Consider the following 20,219-nt stretch of genomic DNA (forward strand, 5'->3'; position numbering starts at 1 on the left):
CCCACCCCCCATATAATAGTAAGACTTGAAACCACAAGCTTTCCTTAAATGGTCGTATTTTAAAATTACAGCTACTAGCACAAAAGAGATTGTTCCCATTCACAGGAAAGCTACGTACTTCAGCATTGTTGGCGTGGTAGGCATGGTCAGCTTGCCCTTGGGTCTGGCTGGGGAGAGTTCAGTGCTCTGGGAGTGATCTCTGTTCATCGATACTTCAGTCATTCTCTCTCTACTGCTACAGCTACAGTGACAAAATAGATAAATATCAACACAAAACTGAGCAAGCCATTCCTGGATGCCAGTGTTTTCAGTGCAACACTGGTTCTAGCGCTCACTAACATGCCCTGGACATCCCAAACACCTAGTGAATTCACCAGTCATCTGAAGATAACCCAAGGAAGAGCCTTACCTGGCCATATAGCATGGCACTGGTGGTCTAGTTTTCCCCGGTACTCTGTTAAAGCTGCAAAAGGGAAGACTAATTACTGAAGTTTCAGAATGTAGCTTCTCCTTCCAGAATGGGCTTTGATGTATGTACTGTCCTCTGTTAGGTGGAAAGAGTAATTGCTGAGGCATACATCCCATCCTGTGACAACTGCACTAGTGTATTGTTTTCTTGATCCAAAGTTTCCTAGCATATAGTGGAGTCGTATTTAAACTGAATTTGAGAAACATTCTCTTCTCGTAGTCTAGAATTGTTCGACTCCATCCTCACTAGTAGCATGAATCGAGTTTAAAGACAGTTCACAGAAGCATTGGGCCCAGAGTGATAGGGATTAAGAAACTCAAAGCTGTATCACTCGCTGTATCTCTCCCTCTCCCGCCCAGCATTCCTCCTCAAATTTGGAGGGAAAAAAACAAAACAAAAACAAATCACTGGATTCACGTGTTACGGAATTAGTATCATGAACCAGGTCTCCATCACCTCTACCTAAGCCTGCAAGTCCATCTCATCTAGGCTGAAGCCTATCAGAAGAATGGTCTCCAAGTAATTCGAGAGATAAAAAGCAGCACTCCCACCACCCAGCCCCAAGCAGGACTCTGGTGATGTACATTTTCTGTTTCTTGGTGGGTGGAACATCTTCCTTTTTGATGGACGTGACAGTGCATCTCTCTGCTTTGACTTTGGCCTGACGTTTGCGTTGCTGGGAATTCTTCTGTTGTGCTGACAGTCTTCTGGATATCCTCCTGCAGGAAAGAACAGTGTCAAGTCTCCCATGTGGTCTTTGGGAAAGAATCAGTTCCATATAGTGTATTTCAATATCTGCTGGAAAGAGTCACGGAAATCCAGACAGCACTACATTCAGATATGCTTCAGAGGAGACTAACAGCAGCTAATCGTTACACTGCTAATTGAAAACCAAAATCATTTCTGTTATTTGTACTATGGTACAAAGCCCCCTTGTGCATCTAGGTTGCAAGTCTGAACTCAGCCTCACTCAGTAGAAACTTCTAAGTATCACCAACAGCAAAGGGACTGTGATGTTGTGCAGTCTATATGGTTTTATAAAAATATGATAATAAGTGAATATAATGTAATTGAGATATGCTTCATGCAAAAGGTCTCTTGTAAGGTATCAATACAAAGCTTATAATCTGAGTGTGATCATCCTGTTTGTATAAATGTACCACTCTTGTATCTAAAACTAGAAATATAAAATATAACTTTGAGGGCCTATTGTAATTATGCAAAGTGTGGGCCATTAATGGAATCTTGATGACTCCCATTGACCAGGACCATTGTCTGCAGATGGCTGTGTTTTATCTGTGAGTCTTCCTGTATACCGGCAAGGGGGTAATGAAGTCTTGCAGTGACATATGATCATGTCACCTGAACTGGAATCAGTCTTTAACCTGGGGGGGTGGAGGGTGTGTGTGTGTACATACATACGTACGTACACCCAGAGGGACAAAGGGTTCCCGCCTTATGCAACAGATATATAAAGGGGTGGAATGGAACAAAAGGGGAGGAGAGGAGCCATCATGAAGAATCCACCAAGTTACCACCTGAGCTGGAACAAGAGCTGTACCAGGGGAAAGAATTGTGCCCAGGCCTGGAAGATGTCCAGTCTGAGGAAAAAAAACTTAATCTCACCCTCAGAGGTGCTTCAGTATCTGTATTCAGTTTGATTAGACATAGATTTGTGCATTTTATTTTATTTTGCTTGGTGACTTACTTTGTTCTGTGTTACTACTTGGAACCACTTAAATCCTACTTTCTGTATTTAATAAAATCACTTTTTACTTATTAATTGACCCAGAGTATGTATTAATACCTGGGGGAGCAAACAACTGTGCATCTCTCTCTATCAGTGTTATAGAGGGCGAACAATTTGTGAGTTTATCCTGTACAAGCTTTATACAGGGTAAAACGGATTTATTTGGGTTTAGACCCCACTGGGAGTTGGGCATCTGAGTGCTCAAGACAAGCACACTTCTGTGAGCTGTTTTCAGGTAAACCTGCAGCTTTGGGGCAAGTAATTCAGACCCTGGGTCTGTGTTGGAGCAGACGGGAGTGTCTGGCTCAGCAAGACAGGGTGATGGAGTCCTGAGCTGGCAGGGAAAACAGGAGCAGAGGTAGTCTTGGCACATCAGGTGGCAGCTCCCAAGGGGGTTTCTGTGATCCAACCCGTCACAGGACTTACAGCCTCAGTCCAATTCCAGATATCTACACAGCCAGTTGTGCTGGTGACTTCCAGGATATCTCAGCCAACAGGTATGAAACTGAACTACCTTCTTACCCCTACAGATGGGGCCTTCGGGTTAGGAAATAGACCCATTGACAGGACAGCACAGACAAGCTCACACGGTGCTGTATGTGGTGGGTTAAGCCGATATCAGTCTCCAGTTCTATCTATATGGAACCATTCATGAAGAGTTGAGACTGCTATACCATCATTGCCCACCTAGCCCAGGACACAGCTTGGGCATGCTGCTGATGAGGATCACCACTAGGCCTCACATAGAACTTGGTTAAGCTGACAAGCATTCTTACCTTTGAGAAGCTCCTGAAGGAGCAGGAGGTGAATCATCATTTGAGGGGACTTTCCAGGCTGCCAGAGAACCAACAATATTCTGTGGTCTCAACATTGCCTGCGCCATTTCTCTCTCCTCCATCTCATGGTTTTCACCTAATTGGGTGAAACAGGGAAGTTAGTCTCTGCTTTTGAACAGGTTAAGGTTATGGCTACAGCTGCACCTGCACCACTATAAGCTCTCTAATGTAGCTGCTGTAAGCTGACGGGAGAGCTCTCCTGTCGACTTAATTGATCCACCCCCAATGATCAGCAGTGGCTAGTTTAGCGGGAAGAGCTCTCCTGCTGACATAGTGCTGCCCACACCAGCGCTTAGGTCGGTGTAATTTACATCACTCGGAGGTGGCTTATTCACACCCAAGTGACAAAAGTTATATCGACATAAGTGGTAACGTAGACATAGCCTAAAAGAGGGTAGTAGAAAATACCATATAAAAGCTTGCTAAATGGTAATAGACTAAGAAGGTCCTGTACAGAACAGACTGAAAGGCCGCCCCTTCCCCCGCCCACACACATTTTTAGAGACTGAGCCTCAGGAGATGTTAGTATGCAACTATGGAGATAGTTTAGAAAGCCAAGGGCTTATGTTATCTAGATATTCTAGCAGACCATCGGGAAATGTTGAGACACCATACACACCTCCCTTGCCCTAGGAAAAAAATAGGACGCAGGGATTCTAATGAAAAAAAAAAAAAAGACCTATGAGTTTGCTCTCTGAAATCTGTAAGTTTTTAGTTCTCTTTTCTGCAACTTAAGACAAAAATGCCTTATCTAGTTTAACTTCTGCCAACTGTAAGTCTAGTTATGATAAGACCTTATTGTTTCAAATCCTTCCCTCTACATTTTAATGTCTTGTTTTACAAATAATTCTGCTGTTGAGTAGGATTGTCACATAGTTCTCTCTCTGAGAAAAGCATACCAGGATAAAGAGTTCTGAAACCAGGATACTCCACGCTTGTCTTGGTCGGAAGAGCATAGGTGCTCCCAATCAAATGTGCTGCAAGTGGCTCAGGCAGGTAACTCTTAAGGAGGAAATGTAGAGATCTTGGAACTGGATACAAAGATGGGGGTGGGTCTATTGGTGGCATTTCCCCCCATCAGCAGGGGAGTAACATTAATCTAGGAAAGTATGTTTATAAGGTGACAGATGGGTATTGTGTCTTGGGCAGATGCAAGATTCTTTGTAGAAAGTTCACCAGGGTTAGAGTTGACACCATCTCTAGTATTAGAACCCAACTGAAGACTGTGTAAACAAATAAAAGGAAAAAAAGTTAAACCTAGAACCCCAGAAGCAAGAGTGTTTGAGAGACCTCTCTAAATTGGACAGTAGAGAGGCAGGACTGAATACAAAAGTCTGGTCAGAAGACAAATCTAAGAAGGCAGGAAAAAATTTCAAACGTCTCCAGAGTGCATTTCTAAACTTTGCTTGTGAACTAGCAAGTCTGCAAGTGTACTAAGCCATGTCTGTCATATCTTTACAAGACCATAACAAGCTCACAGAACCATGCTGGACTAAGCCATTATGCCACTTAGCACCAATGCCTCTCAACTTCTCGTGGATGGAGGTTATTTTTTCAGAATTGTGCCAACTTACTGGATTTCACCATTGGTGGAACAATAGCTTGAGGAAGATTAGCCTTTGAAGAGGCAGGCTTGTGCTGCAAGACAGTTGCCACATTCTCTGCAGGAGGGACATTCTCTGAACCGGCTTTCAGATCTGTGAAAGAGTAAACACTGTCAACACATTCTATATTAAGCATTTGTAACAATACCACATGGTATACAAGTAATTATGGTATTAGTTAAGCCTGTCGTCAACTCACTAGTTCTGATCAGGGATAGCATTTTACTGTACTTGGGTTTTAGAAATGTCATTTACTGCATAATTCAACATAACCTACTTGCTATAGAAGTCAAGCCTAACAAGACAGTTTCCCAGGGCAGGGACATTTTACTTTCCCAAAGCCTCACCTCAGCAGAAAGCAGACACCAAACTCTAAGATACTTACCAAACCATGAATCTACACTCTGCATGTCATCATCATTCAGAGTCCTGAAGTTGATGTAGGTAGTTTCTGCATCATAGGAATAGGAAGACTCTGGATGAGACATTTTCACCGCAGTCTTGTCCCCAGAAGTCTGTCACATGTACAACCACAAATCAGTTTTAGATTAATCACTGGAAAAAAAGTTTTAAATTTAGGTTATTTACTCTAAATCACAATAGGACTTGTTACTGCTCCACACAATGGTGGAAATGTTAGACCCTGAAAGTCACCAGTATCAAGCATCTCTAGAGATGGAGGACAGAATGCATCAGACAAGACTCCTACTTGGGCTCAGAAGCACTAGGTATTATTGCAACTGCACAGAGCATCTGTATCTACTTTTCATGTCAAATTATAACAGTGGTTTATCTAAAGTTTGTTACTCTCTTATTAGAAAGCTTTAGATTCACATGAAAGAATCATGCCACATCCCTGAATATAGGAATTGCCCCTGAACACTGCTGAATGGCGAACACTGTGCGGACAAGCCCAGCCACTGTGCCATCCACAGAAGATGGGAAGGAAGATGCTGAGTATTCTACCAGTGTTGACCCTAGCTCCTGCAGAGGGTCCTCCATTTGTTGGATCAATGCTAGTAAGTGTCTAAAGCTTAGATTTTAAGATGATGCCACACCTAGTCCTCCAACTGGAAGAGAGAAGCAGCTCTGTCCTCTTTCATCTGCATAGCCTCCTGGCTGCCGTAAAGATGAAAATAGGTCTCTGCCACTCTATTCCCTCTCCCAGTTAGTTCGGGAGGAATGAACAGTTTCACAATTCCACAGAGGACAATGGTGAAACACTATAGTCTTGTTAATTTAAGTCTACTGCTGCTGCTGGGCAAAACCAAAAGCAGCAGCTTTAGCGCTGTAGTTGTTTAGAGAGTCAAATAAAAACCATGGCATCAGGTCACATTGGACGTTTTGCAGCTGTAATGGCTAGAAGCTTATTTCTAATGGAAAGTTGTAAGTTCTGCAACAGCTTTGCTGTGCGCCCTCCTACCCCACCAGCCACACTGGGTAGGGAGAGCTTCCCATTCATTGCTGGCAAACACATTTTTCAAGTTGTAGTCCTTAGCCTGATAAAGAGAAACCTTCTGCACTTTAGCGTGGCCTTCATAAGCAACTTGGAGTTCTGCTACAATCTTGTTATATGAAACACCTCCATAAAAAAAGGACTCTCAGCAACATTAGTCATTCAGTACAACCAGGCCTTTGTACAATGAATGTTTAATTGCAATACTACAGAAACAGACACGTGTACTAAGCAACAATGCTGCAATGTCTCTTTATTTAAGCATACATACAGGACGGCAATGTAAACCCCTGGGGAATGCCACATCACTGCCCCCACAGGTTTGTCCGTGTATGCAGAATGCCAACAGCAGACCTTATGGTTAGTCAAAGAAGCACTGACAGACAGCAAAAGTAGTCCCAACTTTAATTACAATAAAAGTTGGAGACATGATACAACACTTAAACTTGATGTCTACACTAGCAGAGTTACAGTGCCAGGAGTTCTAGCGCCTCTCTGAGAGTGTTGAAGGGAAACCGCTGTTTGTTCACACAGTCAGCTGCCTGCGCAACAGCATGGTCACACTTGTGGCACTCGCAGCGGTATTCGGAGCCGTGCACTCTGGGCAGCTATCTGAGCAATGTGCGTGATATTGTAGATGGCTTTGCACAAATGGGCTTCCCTATCCGCCGAGGGGCGATAGATGGCATGTATAGTCCAATTCTGGCACCAGACCACCTAGCACATTCATCGCAAGGGGTATTTCTCAATGGTTCTCTAGGCGCTTGTGGATCACCGTGGGCATTTCACAGACGTTAACTCAGGCTGGTCCGGAGAGGGGCATGATGCACGCATCTTTTGGAACACTGGCCTGTTCAGGAAGCTGCAAGCAGGAACTTTCTTCCCGGACTAGAAGATCACTGTAGGGGAAGTCAAAATGGCCATTGTGATCCTGGGAGACCCCACCTACCCCTTAATGCCATGGCTTATGAAGCCATACATGGGGCAACTTGACAAGCGGCTCAACAACAGGCTGAGCAAATACAGAATGACTGTTGAGTGTGCTTTTGGCCGTTTAAAAGCCCGCTGGTGCTGCCTCTATGGGAAGTTGGACCTGGCCAACGACAATATTCCTATGCTTATAGTCGAGTGCTGTACGCTCCATAATATTTGTGAAGGGAAGGGTGAAAGCGTCACTCAGGGCTGGACCACAGAGGCTCAGTGCCTGGAGGCTGAGTTTGAACAGCCAGAGACCAGGGCTATTAGAGAGGCGCAGCATGGGGCCATAAGGATCAGGGATGCCTTGAGGCAGCAATTTGAAGCTGAAAGCCACTAATATTTGTTGCTCTGCTCGGGAGTGCAGTGCTTGTAATGACAGGAGGTGATTGGTGCAGATGATGCAATATGTGGGTTTAACATAATTGTATGTTGCTTTGCAGGGCTCTTTTTGCTTTCAAACCAACAATCCTTTTATTAAAAACAACAACCAGAGGAGAGAGTCAAACAAAACAACCAACCAACCACATCAGCAGTGAGGGGAATGGGGGAAGGGAAGGTCCCAGGAGGAGGTGGGGTCCTGGGATGGCTAAAGATTTGTGTATGTCCTGGGATCATATCCAACCGTCTCCTTTGGAGTACAATGCAGCAGGCACTATACTTCACCAGGGCCAAACTGCAGAGGGATGGGTGTTGAGTGCAGTGGGTAGTGGGAGTCCGCAGTGCTGGACTGTGAGGCGGGAGGAGTGGAATACCGCAGGTATAGACTGGAGCCAGGAGGTTGACAAGTGTGTGTTGGCAGTGTCTGGGGGGAGCATGGGAAAGAGTTTTGTGACAGCAGCTGCGGGGGGGTGGGGGGGAGGGAGAGGAGCGGGGGGAAATGGAGCTGTTCGGTTTGCAGAGCTAATATCGCCTGGAGTGTGTCTGCTTGATGCTCCATAACCTTTAAGAGCCACTCTGTGGGCTTCATTCTGGCTTGCCACGTTCTCCTTTCGGTCCCTCTTCTTGCTGTCTCGCCACTCCTTCAAATTTCTCTTGGACGTTGAGTGCATCATATCACTACTCAAAATCCTCCTTAGTTCTTCTTGGCCGCTTTCTAATTCTGTGCAGTCATTCAGCCGCCGATAACAAAGAGGGAGGCTGGGCTCCCCCAAGGCCATCTCTCTGAAGCTTAAATGCAACATTTTACAGAAGCAGTATTGTTTGCAACACACAGAACAGGGATTTAAAACACAGCCAGTACTCACACACCTGTCACTAACTGGCTGACCCCAGGCAAGTCCTCATGAGCCGCAAGACCCTCCCCAAATGGTGAGTGGCCACAGGGGCAGGGAAAAGTCAGTCTTCCCGGACCCTGCTGTACACTGGGCTCGTGGGGAGAGCCAGCACTGTGGGGGGAGGGGGCCTGATAATCATTCCTATCCCCACACTGGCGCAGGAAAATTACCATTAATGGGGCAAGAAACAAAGCAGGTCTGCCAAAGAACCTGCGGCAGCGGATTGCCCAGTATCGCCACGAAAGTTTCCTGGAGATCTCAGGCAGATTCCTGTGAAGTGAGGGAGTCAACCAACAGTCTGTTCCGCCGCTCAGACTAAGCATGTGGTAGGAGATAAGTCTGCTTTCTGCAACCCTTCTGACCCCAACAACTCGTTTCAGTGATTCGCAAAATCAAATCCACTTACCAGGAGCCTCCTGTCCTATTTGTGCTTCGCCAACATCCGACAGCTGAGACTGGCTAGCCTCCTCCGGGGTAGAAAAGAGCTCCTGGCTGCATGCATCTCTGCCTCTGGGTCCCCGCCCTCCTCCAAGATTTCCTCCTCCTGGCTCAGTCCACTCTCGACTGGCATGTGAGCCACCGAAGTATCCACAGCAGCCTTCGCAGTGGAGGTAGGGTCGCCACCAAGTATTGCGTCCAGTTCTTTGAAGAACCGGCAGCTCGTGGGCCCAGCACCGGAGCGGCGGTTTACCTCCCATGCCTTGCGGTAGGCGTTCTGCAGCTCCTTCCCTTTGACCCTGCACAATGTGTCCTGATCATGGCCCGTCATGTATCGTGAAATCTGTCTGTAGGTATAATTCCTACGGCTGGAGTGCAGCTGGGACTGGACAGCCTCTCCCCAAATGCTGATTAGGTCCACCAGCTCAGCATTGCTGGAAGCAGGGGATCGCCTGGTACGTGGAGCAGGCATGGCCACCTGGAAAGATGTGCTGAGACCACTGCATGCATCACCAAGCAAACAGGAAGGGGACTTTCAAAATTCCAAAGGAATTTATGGGGTGGGCATGACGGTTACCTGAGGGCAGGGCAGTAGAGTTCAAACATATGACCAGAGAGGCAAGAACAGGCATTGTGGGACACCTCCCGGAGGCCAACTGCAGTGCTGTAATCGACCAGGGTGTCTACACTGGCACCACAGCTCTATAGCCCTGGTGCAGAAAGCTGTATGCCTCTCGTTGGGGTAGTTTCTGTGCACTAAATGGCTTGGTAGTGTGTACACCTCGCATGTTACAGCGCAGAAAGCTGTTTTACTGCGCAGAAACTTGTCAGTGTAGACAGGGCCTTAGAGACTCTGGGATACCAGAGCAATCCAAGAATTACGTTACAATTCCTTACATTGCAACCATTTAATATTTTGCACACAAGATATTTGGTGCTTTCATCAGAGCTCATATAGTAAGGAGCAATGCAAACAGTAAGACAATATGTATGCTGCAAGAGAGATACGGTGGGGGGGGGCGGAAACCTTATGCAGCCGTTTGCTGTATACGAACACAACCACTTCAGAGGCGAGCGATATTCTTGATCACCAGAAGCTGAACAGAATAGTTCACTGCTTAAACAAGCCAGGCATGTTTCAGTCCAGAGCAGTTTATATATGCCTAAAAAAGGTTGGCTCCCTTCAGCAGGAAGGTTTGTCTGGGTATAAATCAGAGTACTATTAGCAGGTGCCATTGTAATTTACAACTCCCTTCCAAAATTTGCTGCATACTTGAGAAACCTCCAGTCCCCCTAACATAGAAGTGCTGTAGCTAGGGAGAAAGTTGTCATTAGAGAAGAGTCATCTACATGATAGTGGAAATGTCAGGGCTTAAAAAACTGATAAGAGGCAAGCAGAAAAGAAAGCCATGGCCAAAACCAACTATAACTGAGCTCAAGACATGGCTGGAATCAGATGCCTTCCTGTCCCTCTTAATCAGGATTGGGTTTCTGTCAACACTACTAACTTTTTTTTAAAATCAAGTGCGTCATCTGCATTCTTCGCCCTCCCCCTCCAAACAAGCCAATCTGCCAAGCTGGAGCACCAGGCATCAAATTTCACAAATATTTGTATCCACTGCAAGATTCCAGTGCCAGACTGCTGTAAAGTTAACAGCTCACTGTGAAGCCAAGTTACTTCTGTTCTTACTGTGAGATATCTAGAGAATGTTGCCCGATAATGGGGAGGCAGTTATTGAATTAGAAGTACACTTATGTTCTGCACATTTATGCGGCTAAGAGGAGTCAGACAAGCATTAATAAAGTGGGAATGTTTCCCCAGTTGTACACAGTGCACCTCATGTTTCTTAGAAAGCCAGCAGGGAGCTGGTAATTAGACTCCAATGAGACTGAGATACACATTTCCTTATCTGTTTGCTCAGATTGACATTTATAGGTCTCTTTTCCCATTCCCCACACTCTGCATCCATTCTCCAATCAAGTCAGATTTATAGCAGAATAGTAGTTTACTAGAATGGCACCTCAGAGTTGTGCACATCAGTTTGAGCTCTGGACTCTGCCATTTGAGTCTAGGTAGATTATGGAGTTTAAGATGACTTGACAACTCCTTAGAAATATTTATTCTAGTACACCTCTACCCCGATATAACGCTGTCCTCGGGAGACCAAAAAAAAAAAAAATCTTACTGTGATATAGGTGAAACTGCATTATATCGAACTTGCTTTGATCTGCCGGAGTGCGCAGCCCCGCCCCCCTGGAGAGCTGCTTTACCGCGTTATATCCGAATTCATGTTATATCGGGTCGCGTTATATTGGGGTAGAGGTGTATTTATAACCAAGATGAGTTTAGTCAGTTTGTGGTTTATGTATACTGTGCACCCCTCAAAGACAAGGTGCTGATATGCATTTTGAAATCCCAGGTACACGGATTAACCAAAACATCTGACCAGAGGCTAGGAATAAAGGCTGGCATCCCACCTCAATTTTTCCTGTAGTACATTATTAAATAGCAGAATAGGACAATTTCTTCTTCCATATGATCTGCACTGGGAAAGTGACCTGCTGACACCATTTTCATCAAAGGACAGTTTTTCTATGGTGGCAGGGATGGGGCACATCTACGTTGCCAAGTTCTCACTCTGGCTCTGCTCAGCTAGTTGACCAACATATGCTGCATTTGTGAAGGACAAACATGGTTAGTTATAGAACTGCACTTCACAGAGTACATAAAGGACAAGAGTTTAAGTGGTCAGTTTCTGTTCAGATACGGGCTTTTCTATGCATGGAGTTACTCCTGAATAATTATGTGTTTGTGACGGGTTGGAACACAGAAACCCCCTGGGAGCTGCCACCTGATGTGCCAAGACTACTTCTGCTCCCGTTTTTCCTGCCAGCTCAGGACTCCAGCACCCTGTCTTGCTGAGCCAGACACTCCCATCTGCTCCAACAAAGACCCAGGGTCTGAATTACTTGCCCCAAAGCTGCAGGTTTACCTGAAAACAGCTCACAGAAGCGTGCTTGTCTTGAGCACTCAGATGCCCAACTCCCAATGGGGTCTAAACCCAAATAAATCCGTTCTACCCTGTATAAAGCTTGTACAGGGTAAACTCAAATTGTTCGCCCTCTAGAACACTGATAGAGAGAGATGCACAGTTGTTTGCTCCCCCAGGTATTAATACATACTCTGGGTCAATTAATAAGTAAAAAGTGATTTTATTAAATACAGAAAGTAGGATTTAAGTGGTTCCAAGTAGTAACAGACAGAACAAAGTAAGTCACCAAGCAAAATAAAATAAAATGCGCAAATCTATGTCTAATCAAACTGAATACAGATAATCTCACCCTCAGAGATGCTTCAGTAAGTTTTTTCCTCAGACTGGACATCTTCCAGGCCTGGGCACAATTCTTTCCCCTGGAACAGCTCTTGTTCCAGCTCAGTTGGTAGCTAGGGGATTCTTCATGATGGCTCCTCTCCTCCCCTTTTGGTCTGTTCCACCCCTTTTTTATCTATCTATCTTTTGCATAAGCTGGGAACCCTTTGTCCCTCTGGGTTTCCACCCCCCCTCACTGGAAAAGCACCATGTTAAAGATGGATTCCAGTTCAGGTGACATGATCACATGTCACTAAGACTTCATTACCCACTTGCCAGCACACATATATACAGGAAGACTCACAGGTAAAACACAGCCATCTGCAGACAATGGTCCTGGTTAATGGGAGTTATCAAGATTCCATTAATGGCCCACACTTTGCATAATTACAATAGGCCCTCAGAGTTATATTTTATATTTCTAGTTTTAGATACAAGAGTGGTATATTTATACAAATAGGATGATCACACTCAGTAGATTATAAGCTTTGTATTGATACCTTACAAGAGACCTTTTGCATGAAGCATATCCCAATTACATTATATTCACTTATTATCATATTTTTATAAAACCATATAGACTGCACAACGTCAGTGTTTTGACACTCTTATTCCAAAATAAGGGTGCCTTGGAGTGAGCTAAACTGGAACAAGGCACTCTTACTCTGGAATAAGAGTGCCACAATTATTCAGTAAAATTTACAACAAAACCTAATCCAAAATCGTTTTCAAGCATAGACAAGCCCTAAAAATCAACCAGAGATCTACCCAACTTTCCAAAGAACTAATGAATTACATATAACACGACCATGTAAGTACAAAATTAGAAAGGCCAAGGCACAAAACAAGATCAAACAAGAAAACATTCTACAAATACATTAGAAGCAAGAGGAAGACCACGGACAGAGTAGGCCCATTACTCAGTGAGGAGGAGGGAGAAAGAACAACAGAAAATGTGGAAATAGCAGAGGTGCTTAATGACTTTGGTTTTCACCAAGAAGCTTGATGGTGATTGGACATCTAACATAGTGAATGCCAGTGAAAATGAGGTAGGATCAGAGGCTAAAATAGGGAAAGAACAAGTTAAAAGTTACTTAGACAAGTTAGATGTCTTCAAGTCACCTAGAATACTCAAGGACCTGACTGAGGAGATACCTGAGCCATTAGCAATTATCTTTGAAAAGTCATGGAAGATGGGAGACATTCCAGAAGACTGGAAAAGGGCAAATATAGTGCCATCTATAAAAAGGGAAAGAAGAACAACCCAGGGAATTACAGACCAGTCAGCTTAACTTCTGTACCCAGAAAGATAATGGAGCAAATAATTAAGCAATCCATAAAACTCATGGATTTTCACAAAGTTCAGTGGCCAATGGCCTCAGATATTTTTGAGCATATTTGCCTACTTTAACCAGGGAAGCAAGATCTGGGCTGTGGTTCTCAACCTGCGGCCCGGTCAGCACACAGCTGTGGCCCATGTGACATCCTCAGGGCCATATAGATAGTATTGGATGTGGCCCACAATGGTAAACAGGTTGAGAACCACTGGATTAGAGCATAAGAAAAAGAATCACTGTGCTCAGTTTTCATAACAAGCAGCTACACATCTCTTCAGATTTTAGAATAGTCTAATATTGGATAGACTTAAGATTGTCAGTAAAGACAAGACTCTCTCTCTTATGGAGATCCAGAACTGTTCTTTGTTTCAGACTTTGTAACCAGAGTGTTTCTGAATTTCAAGACTCATCAACATCAAACATGCATAGTCTACTGAGGACAACTGCGCCAACCAGAGAGACCACAGATGATGGCATAGCAGCAGGCATTGGGTAGTGAATTTCCCAGACGTGGCTCAATCCTGCAAATGCATGAATCTCTGGGGCTGCCCCCAGTAGAGTCAGGACATGCACCTCTTTGCGCATCTATGGAGAGTTTGAAAGCGGTGTGATGGGGTATTTTTGTCCATCCTGGCAACATGACCAAAAAGCATCCAACACTGCTTTTGAATAGGAGTGACTGAAGGAAGGCCAGATATTTTTTTAAAACCTGTGTCTTGACATGTACCTGTGTTAGTAACTTGTTACATTGCTGTCACATCACAGTGCCTTTCAATAAATAATGGAATAAGCCTTAAAATCCTTACAAGATCTTATTAGTCTATTTTACAGATGGGAAGACCAGGGCAAGGTAAGTAACTTGCCCAATGTGACACTTTCTCAGGGCACCCAGTATCATAGGTCATCTGGTTACCCCCTGCCTCGAGTATGAGGGAGTCTATCTTGGGGCAGCTCTTGTACAGCACTGCTCTACCACTCAAACCCTCTCCTCAGGACTCTGCCAGTCCTATTTTGGTTTGCAGGTTAACACTAGGTGTACCCCTATCCCTGAAGGGCATTCTCCCTATACCATCCAGCCCCGTCACTGGACACTCTCAAAACTTACCAGTTAAGCTTTTGCCAAGAGACAGTATACATTACTCCTGGGGAAATTCTGCAGGACTGCGCACCCACAGAACACATCCTCCCCGCAGAATGCCTGTGCTTCCCTGCAGAAAACGGCAGGAAAGAAAAAGGAAGCCGCAAGGGGGGGTGGGGGTGGGGACGACGGACATGACCATGAGTGCCCTTTTTGGGGGGATTGCCTACCCCAAACAGAGGCAAGGCATGGGGGGCTCACAGGGTTACCTGCTGCCTCTTCTCTCCCCCCCCCCCCCCCCACAATTTCTGCAAGCACAGAGCTGCCCAGCTGAAGGAGGCTGCGTCTGGACTCCCCTGACTCTGCAGCTGAACGCCGCCTCCTGGTTTCTAGTGCCAGTCGTGCTTCCCTTTTGCGTGCTGAGAGCCTTCAGGTTTTCTGTGCAACAGTGAGTGCCCACGGTAGAGCTGGGTAAGGGGTCGTGGGGAAATGAGGAAAGGGGGGGTTGAGGAGAATGTGGGAGTGAGGGGAGGGGGATGAAATGGGGATAGGGGAAATTGGGGGGGGGCGGGGGGGAGAAGCAGGAGCCCAGCATGTGGCATCCCCTCAGCAGTAGCTGGGGCTTCCCTGTGAAGCAGGCCAATCGAACCCTCACCCTGACAATCGCTACCACCCCCCACCTGGACCCAAACCCCACTGAGCCCCAACCAGCTGCACCTGGACCTCCACCCAGACCCTCCCACCAAGCCCCACCTCCATGCACCCCCCCCCGAGCTTCATCTCCCCACATCTGGACCCACCCACTGAGTCCCCCCACCAAGCCCCATCTCCCCACACCCAGACCCCCCTGCTGAGCCCCAACCACCTTCACCCAGATCCCCTGCAGAGTCCCATTGCCCCTGCACCCAGAACCACCCCCCCCAAATGACCCCCTGTGCCTCTAGATATCCCACTGAGCTGCCTGCACACAGAATGCCCCATGCAGAAATCTCTCACCCCTCATCTGGATCCCCCCATGCTAAGCCCCTCCACATTTGGATCCTGCTGGGCTGAACCTACCCACTCACACCTGGTGCACCTGGCCAGTAGTGCTGGAACAATTTTTATAGTGGGGGTGCTGAGAGTCATTGAACCAAACTGTAAACCCTGTATATAATGGAAACTCCTTCAAGCCAGGGGTGCTGCAGCACCCACCACATCCCTAGTTCCAGCACCTGTGTGCCTGGCGCAGAGGGGCAGGGCCCCAGGGCGTTTATGGGGTAGACCCGGCTCCTGCACTGTGTCAGGGTTGGGTGCAGCCTCACTGCCCAGTCCCTGTACCAGAGGAGGTAGGGACTTCAGGGTGATCTCCTATCTCAATGCAGCCAGTGGCCTGTGCTCCCCACTGCCATCCTGGAGCCACATTTATTTATTGACAATTTTAAAACATTGTGCACATAATTGTTTGTTTGTTTTTTGGCGCAGACTTCCTTCAGGAGTAATACAGAGAGCTAGAAGCTTACATCTTGAATTTCACACTTTGCTTAGTACCACAGCACTGAGGTGTATTTAACATAAGACAAGAATAAGTTTAAGTGATACAGAATAAGGATAACGGAAACAGAACTGGTTACACAAACAAAACAGAAGTATAAAATGGTTTCTGGAAACTAAAAAATAAGCTACCATCCTTGTTTAAAGCAGTTTCTCCCCCTCAAACTCCTTCTACAGAGCATGCCGGTTTTCAGTCAAACCAGGCATGAGCCATTTCTTCAAGAATCACCCCTCTCTGCCAGGGAAATGGCCAGTGTTCCTCAGTGAATCAGATCACGGGGTGTTGTCTTTGCATCCCATTACAGTACAGTAAGCCTATTAAAAGCATTCCTACTGCTTGTTCTCTAGTATGTTGGCACCATGTTGCTTTCTTATCCCCATGTTAATTTGTTTTTCCTGTTTACTTTACCTGCAAATGTAGCTTCCATTGTATTTGGCTCAGAATGCTTAATTTATGTAGGACTAGGGCCCTACCAAATTCACAGTCCATTTTGGTCAATTTCACAGTCATAGAATTTAAAAAAATCCTAAATTTCATTATTTCAGATATTTAAATCTGAATTTTCACGGTGTTGTAACTGTAGTGTTCCTGATCCCAGAAAAGGGGTAATGGAGGGGGTCGCAAGGTTATTGTAGGGGGGTCATGGTATTGCCACCCTTACTTTTGTGCTGCTGCTGCTCTCTGGCCACCCAGCTCTGAAGGCAGCCCCACCGCCAGCAGCAGCACAGAATTAAGGATGGCATAGTATTGTATTGCTGCCTCTACTTTAGTGCTTCTGCCTCCAGAGCTGGGCCCTTGACCAGCATCCGCCACTCTCCGGCCACGCATACTTCTGCACTGTTGCTGGCAGTGCTGCCTTCAGAGCTGGGTATCTGGCCAGAAGCCGCTGCTTTCTGGCCACCCAGCTTTGAAGACAGCGCAGAAGTAAGGGTGGCAATACCACAACCCCCTACAATAACCCTGAAACCCTCACCCGACCTCCTTTTGGGTCAGGACTTCCAGTTTGAGAAACACTGGCCTCCTGTATAGTATAAGGTAAAAGTACACAAAAGACCAGATTTCACGGTGTGTGACATGTTTTTCATGGCCATGAATTAGGTGGGGCCCTACGTATAACAGAGAGATAACTACCCTTCCCTCTGGTCTGGAAGAAACTGGTTTCTCCCTTTGACTGATTAGACTTTAAAGCATAATATAGGAGGTATACATAATACCTCATAGTGTTAATACATACACATCACAATGATACTAATAATCAGTGTATCACAAGTTTTCACGGATAGTGACAACATTCTTTACATATGAATACTAGGACAGCAATGCGTTAGGTGTAGTGAGTTTGACAGGCCCCATAGAAGTTGCTGACACAACAGTGAACCCTTTGCCAATTGGCACTGAGGGGTTCAATGCCATCCAGGAATTCTATGGCAGAGCTGCTACTGCAGTTCCACTCGACCAGTGGTTCTCAAACTTTTTTTTTCTCCGCAGGCCACTTGAAAATTGCTGAGGGTCTCAGGGGACTACTTAATGACCTTTCCAAATGTTTGTACCATTAGCTAACTTTTGTAAAGCGCTTTAGATAAAAGTGCTATATATAAAAAGACAACCTTAATAAATTTTGTTTTTTCTACAAATAAAAGCACACAACTCATTTTAAGATCAGTAGTCTTACCTTTCTAACGCAATGGCTGTGCCCTCTCCCTCGCCACAGCAGCCCCAGAGCTGAGGCTGGGAAGAGGAGGGAGTCTCTCCCCCACCGCAGCAGCCACAGAGCTGAGGCTGGGAAGAGGAGGGCCATCTTGCCCCAGCAGCCGCAGCCCTGGAGCTGGGGAAAGTTGCCTCTTTTTCTGGCCACAGCCCTGCACACCCTAAATTCTCCCCTCCCCCTCTTCTCACCCCACTGCCCCCTCCCACCTACCCCCTATTCTCCCCCCAGTTCACATGACATGTGCATCTTCTCCAGGGTCCAGGCACCTAATGAATTAGGTGGGTGGCCCTTTATTCTCTTGTGTGCGGCCGCCCAGGTGCGCATCTTAAAGGAACTATCTGTGGACCACCTGAATGGAGAGTGGTCCACAGACAACAGTTTGAGAACCTCTGCACTAGACCTTCCTTTGCGAGTTCTCGCCAAAAGAGAATGCCAAGTGCTCTATGACCACCAATTAAACACTACTTTAGAGTCCTGTGGTATCCCAAGAACAATACTGTGTTGACATCAGCATTGATGCTCAGAAGAGACAAGTCCAGCCATCAAGACTAGCTAGAAAACACCAAACGTTACATCTAGAAGATTTCTACTAGTGAGTTATAAATAGCTTCTGATACCACACAAGCCCCTGGGTACCCATACCATTTTTTTTTTAAAGTACACATTCCTATTTTCAAAAAAGTCTTTCCCCCTTTTGTGTGAAAGCCATAATACATGTGCACAACAGCATTCTGCAAACTAAGACTGGAAAAGAAGAAATATTCCCCTAGTCTTAGGTGTTGGTTCTAACAGCTGGTAAATCACATTTCTGTCTAAAATCTTTGGTTTAAATTACCCTTCTAAAGGAGTTTAAGAATACTATAATCTAACTCAGGAGTAGAGCTGGTTGAAAGTTTTCCAAGAAAATATTTTTCCATTGGAAAAACATCAATTTGTTGAAATAGAAATATTCACAAAAAGAACAGGAGTACTTGTGGCACCTTAGTAGAGACTAACAAATTTATTTGAGCATAAGCTTTCATGGGCTACAGCCCACTTCATCGGATGCACAGAATGGAACATATAGTGAGGAGATATATATATACACACACATACAGAGAGCATGAAAAGGTGGGAGTTGTCCAACTGTCTGTAATGGGCTATCTTGATTATCACTACAAAAGTTTTTTCCTCTTACTTAATTAGTCTCTTAGAGTTGGTAGGACAAGAGGTGTGAGAATACTTAACATGGGGAAATAGATTCAATGTTTGTAATGGCTCAGCCATTCCCAGTCTCTATTCAAGCCTAAATTGATTGTATCTAGTTTTTTGAAGCTTTTCTGTTGCAAAATTGCCACCTTTAGGTCTGTTATTGAATGGCCAGAGAGGTTGAAGTGTTCTACTGGTTTTTGAATGTTATGATTCCTGATGTCAGATTTGCATCCATTTATTCTTTTGCGTAGAGACAGACTAACACGGCTGCTACTCTGAAACCTAGAAATATTCAATGTGTTGATTTTGACAACATTATTTCAAAAATGACTTTTGAAATTCTCTTTTTAAATGTGCCTATGTTGTAACAACAAGAAATTACACAATAGCATGATAACCAAGATGGAAAGTGTTTGTTCTTAATAGCTAAAGGAATCCAGCTCTCTGATGCCAAATTTGACATTTCAGTTACTTTGGAACTTCTTGCACTAGCCCATTCTCCAATATACTCTTTAACCCAATGTTAAGTGTTTGTGTGTTTATGTTTTGTTTGCAATGGCACCTGAGTGCCACAGAATACGGTCTGGGATATACACCTTAATATACTTAAAACTGCCTTCTCCAAACAAGGATATTCCACCCAAGAAGTAGATAGCATCATAAAACAGGCTACCACGACTCCCTGAAAGAACCTGCTTCAATACAGCAAAAACCCACCGATCACACGCCCCTGCTTGTCACCTCCCACCCCACACTAAAACCCATCCTACAGCCTATCAAATAACGACAGGACATTCAGGAAGGGCTCCCCATCAAGAAACCTTTCCCCAAACCCTTGCTCTGACCTTCAAAGCACCCCACCCCCAAACCCCACCAGAAGCCAGCCCCCCCCCCCCCCCCCCCCACCACACCCCGCCACAACAGATGCAAAACCTGCAGCCACACCTCCCCTCCTATGACTATTAACCCCCCCGCCCCCCCAACACACGTCCCCCATTTTGAGTCAGTGAAAACTTCGGCAAACGTGGCAGCTGAGTCGGGTCAGGGAGACGGGCCTGGAGCAAACCCTTGGACCCCCCGCCCGCCCTCTTAGCAACAGGCACCGAGCTCGCCCGGCGGCTGCTCGGCCCCGCCCCAGGCACAACCTAGGGAGAGGGGCCCGCTCCGGGGACCCACTAATGCCGCCCGCCCCAGG

The 20,219-nt window shown here is 45.7% G+C and overlaps 1 protein-coding gene across 6 annotated transcripts in view; it reads right to left on the reverse strand.

The window, feature by feature from the left end:
• TPX2 (TPX2 microtubule nucleation factor) overlaps positions 1-20,219 on the reverse strand; it is a 35,197-nt gene that overhangs the window by 14,753 nt on the left and 225 nt on the right. For 2 of the 6 annotated variants that reach the window (XM_024200897.3, XM_024200896.2), the window contains exons 2-7: positions 5,045-5,174; positions 4,630-4,752; positions 2,996-3,131; positions 1,054-1,188; positions 410-463; positions 119-241 (exon numbers count right to left, since the gene is read on the reverse strand). In XM_024200897.3, coding sequence (XP_024056665.2) covers positions 119-241; positions 410-463; positions 1,054-1,188; positions 2,996-3,131; positions 4,630-4,752; positions 5,045-5,147 — 674 coding nt within the window. In that variant the 5' untranslated portion in view covers positions 5,148-5,174. Of the gene's footprint in view, positions 1-118; positions 242-409; positions 464-1,053; positions 1,189-2,995; positions 3,132-4,629; positions 4,753-5,044; positions 5,215-20,219 lie in introns of all 6 variants that reach the window. The other 4 variants (XM_024200898.2, XM_024200895.2, XM_024200901.2 and 1 more) reach the window with 2 other exon arrangements.

This window comes from Terrapene carolina, unplaced genomic scaffold (genome assembly GCF_002925995.2).
Source record: "Terrapene carolina triunguis isolate 2854851 unplaced genomic scaffold, T_m_triunguis-2.0 Scaffold130, whole genome shotgun sequence".
In the NCBI taxonomy this organism is placed as follows: domain Eukaryota; kingdom Metazoa; phylum Chordata; order Testudines; family Emydidae; genus Terrapene; species Terrapene triunguis.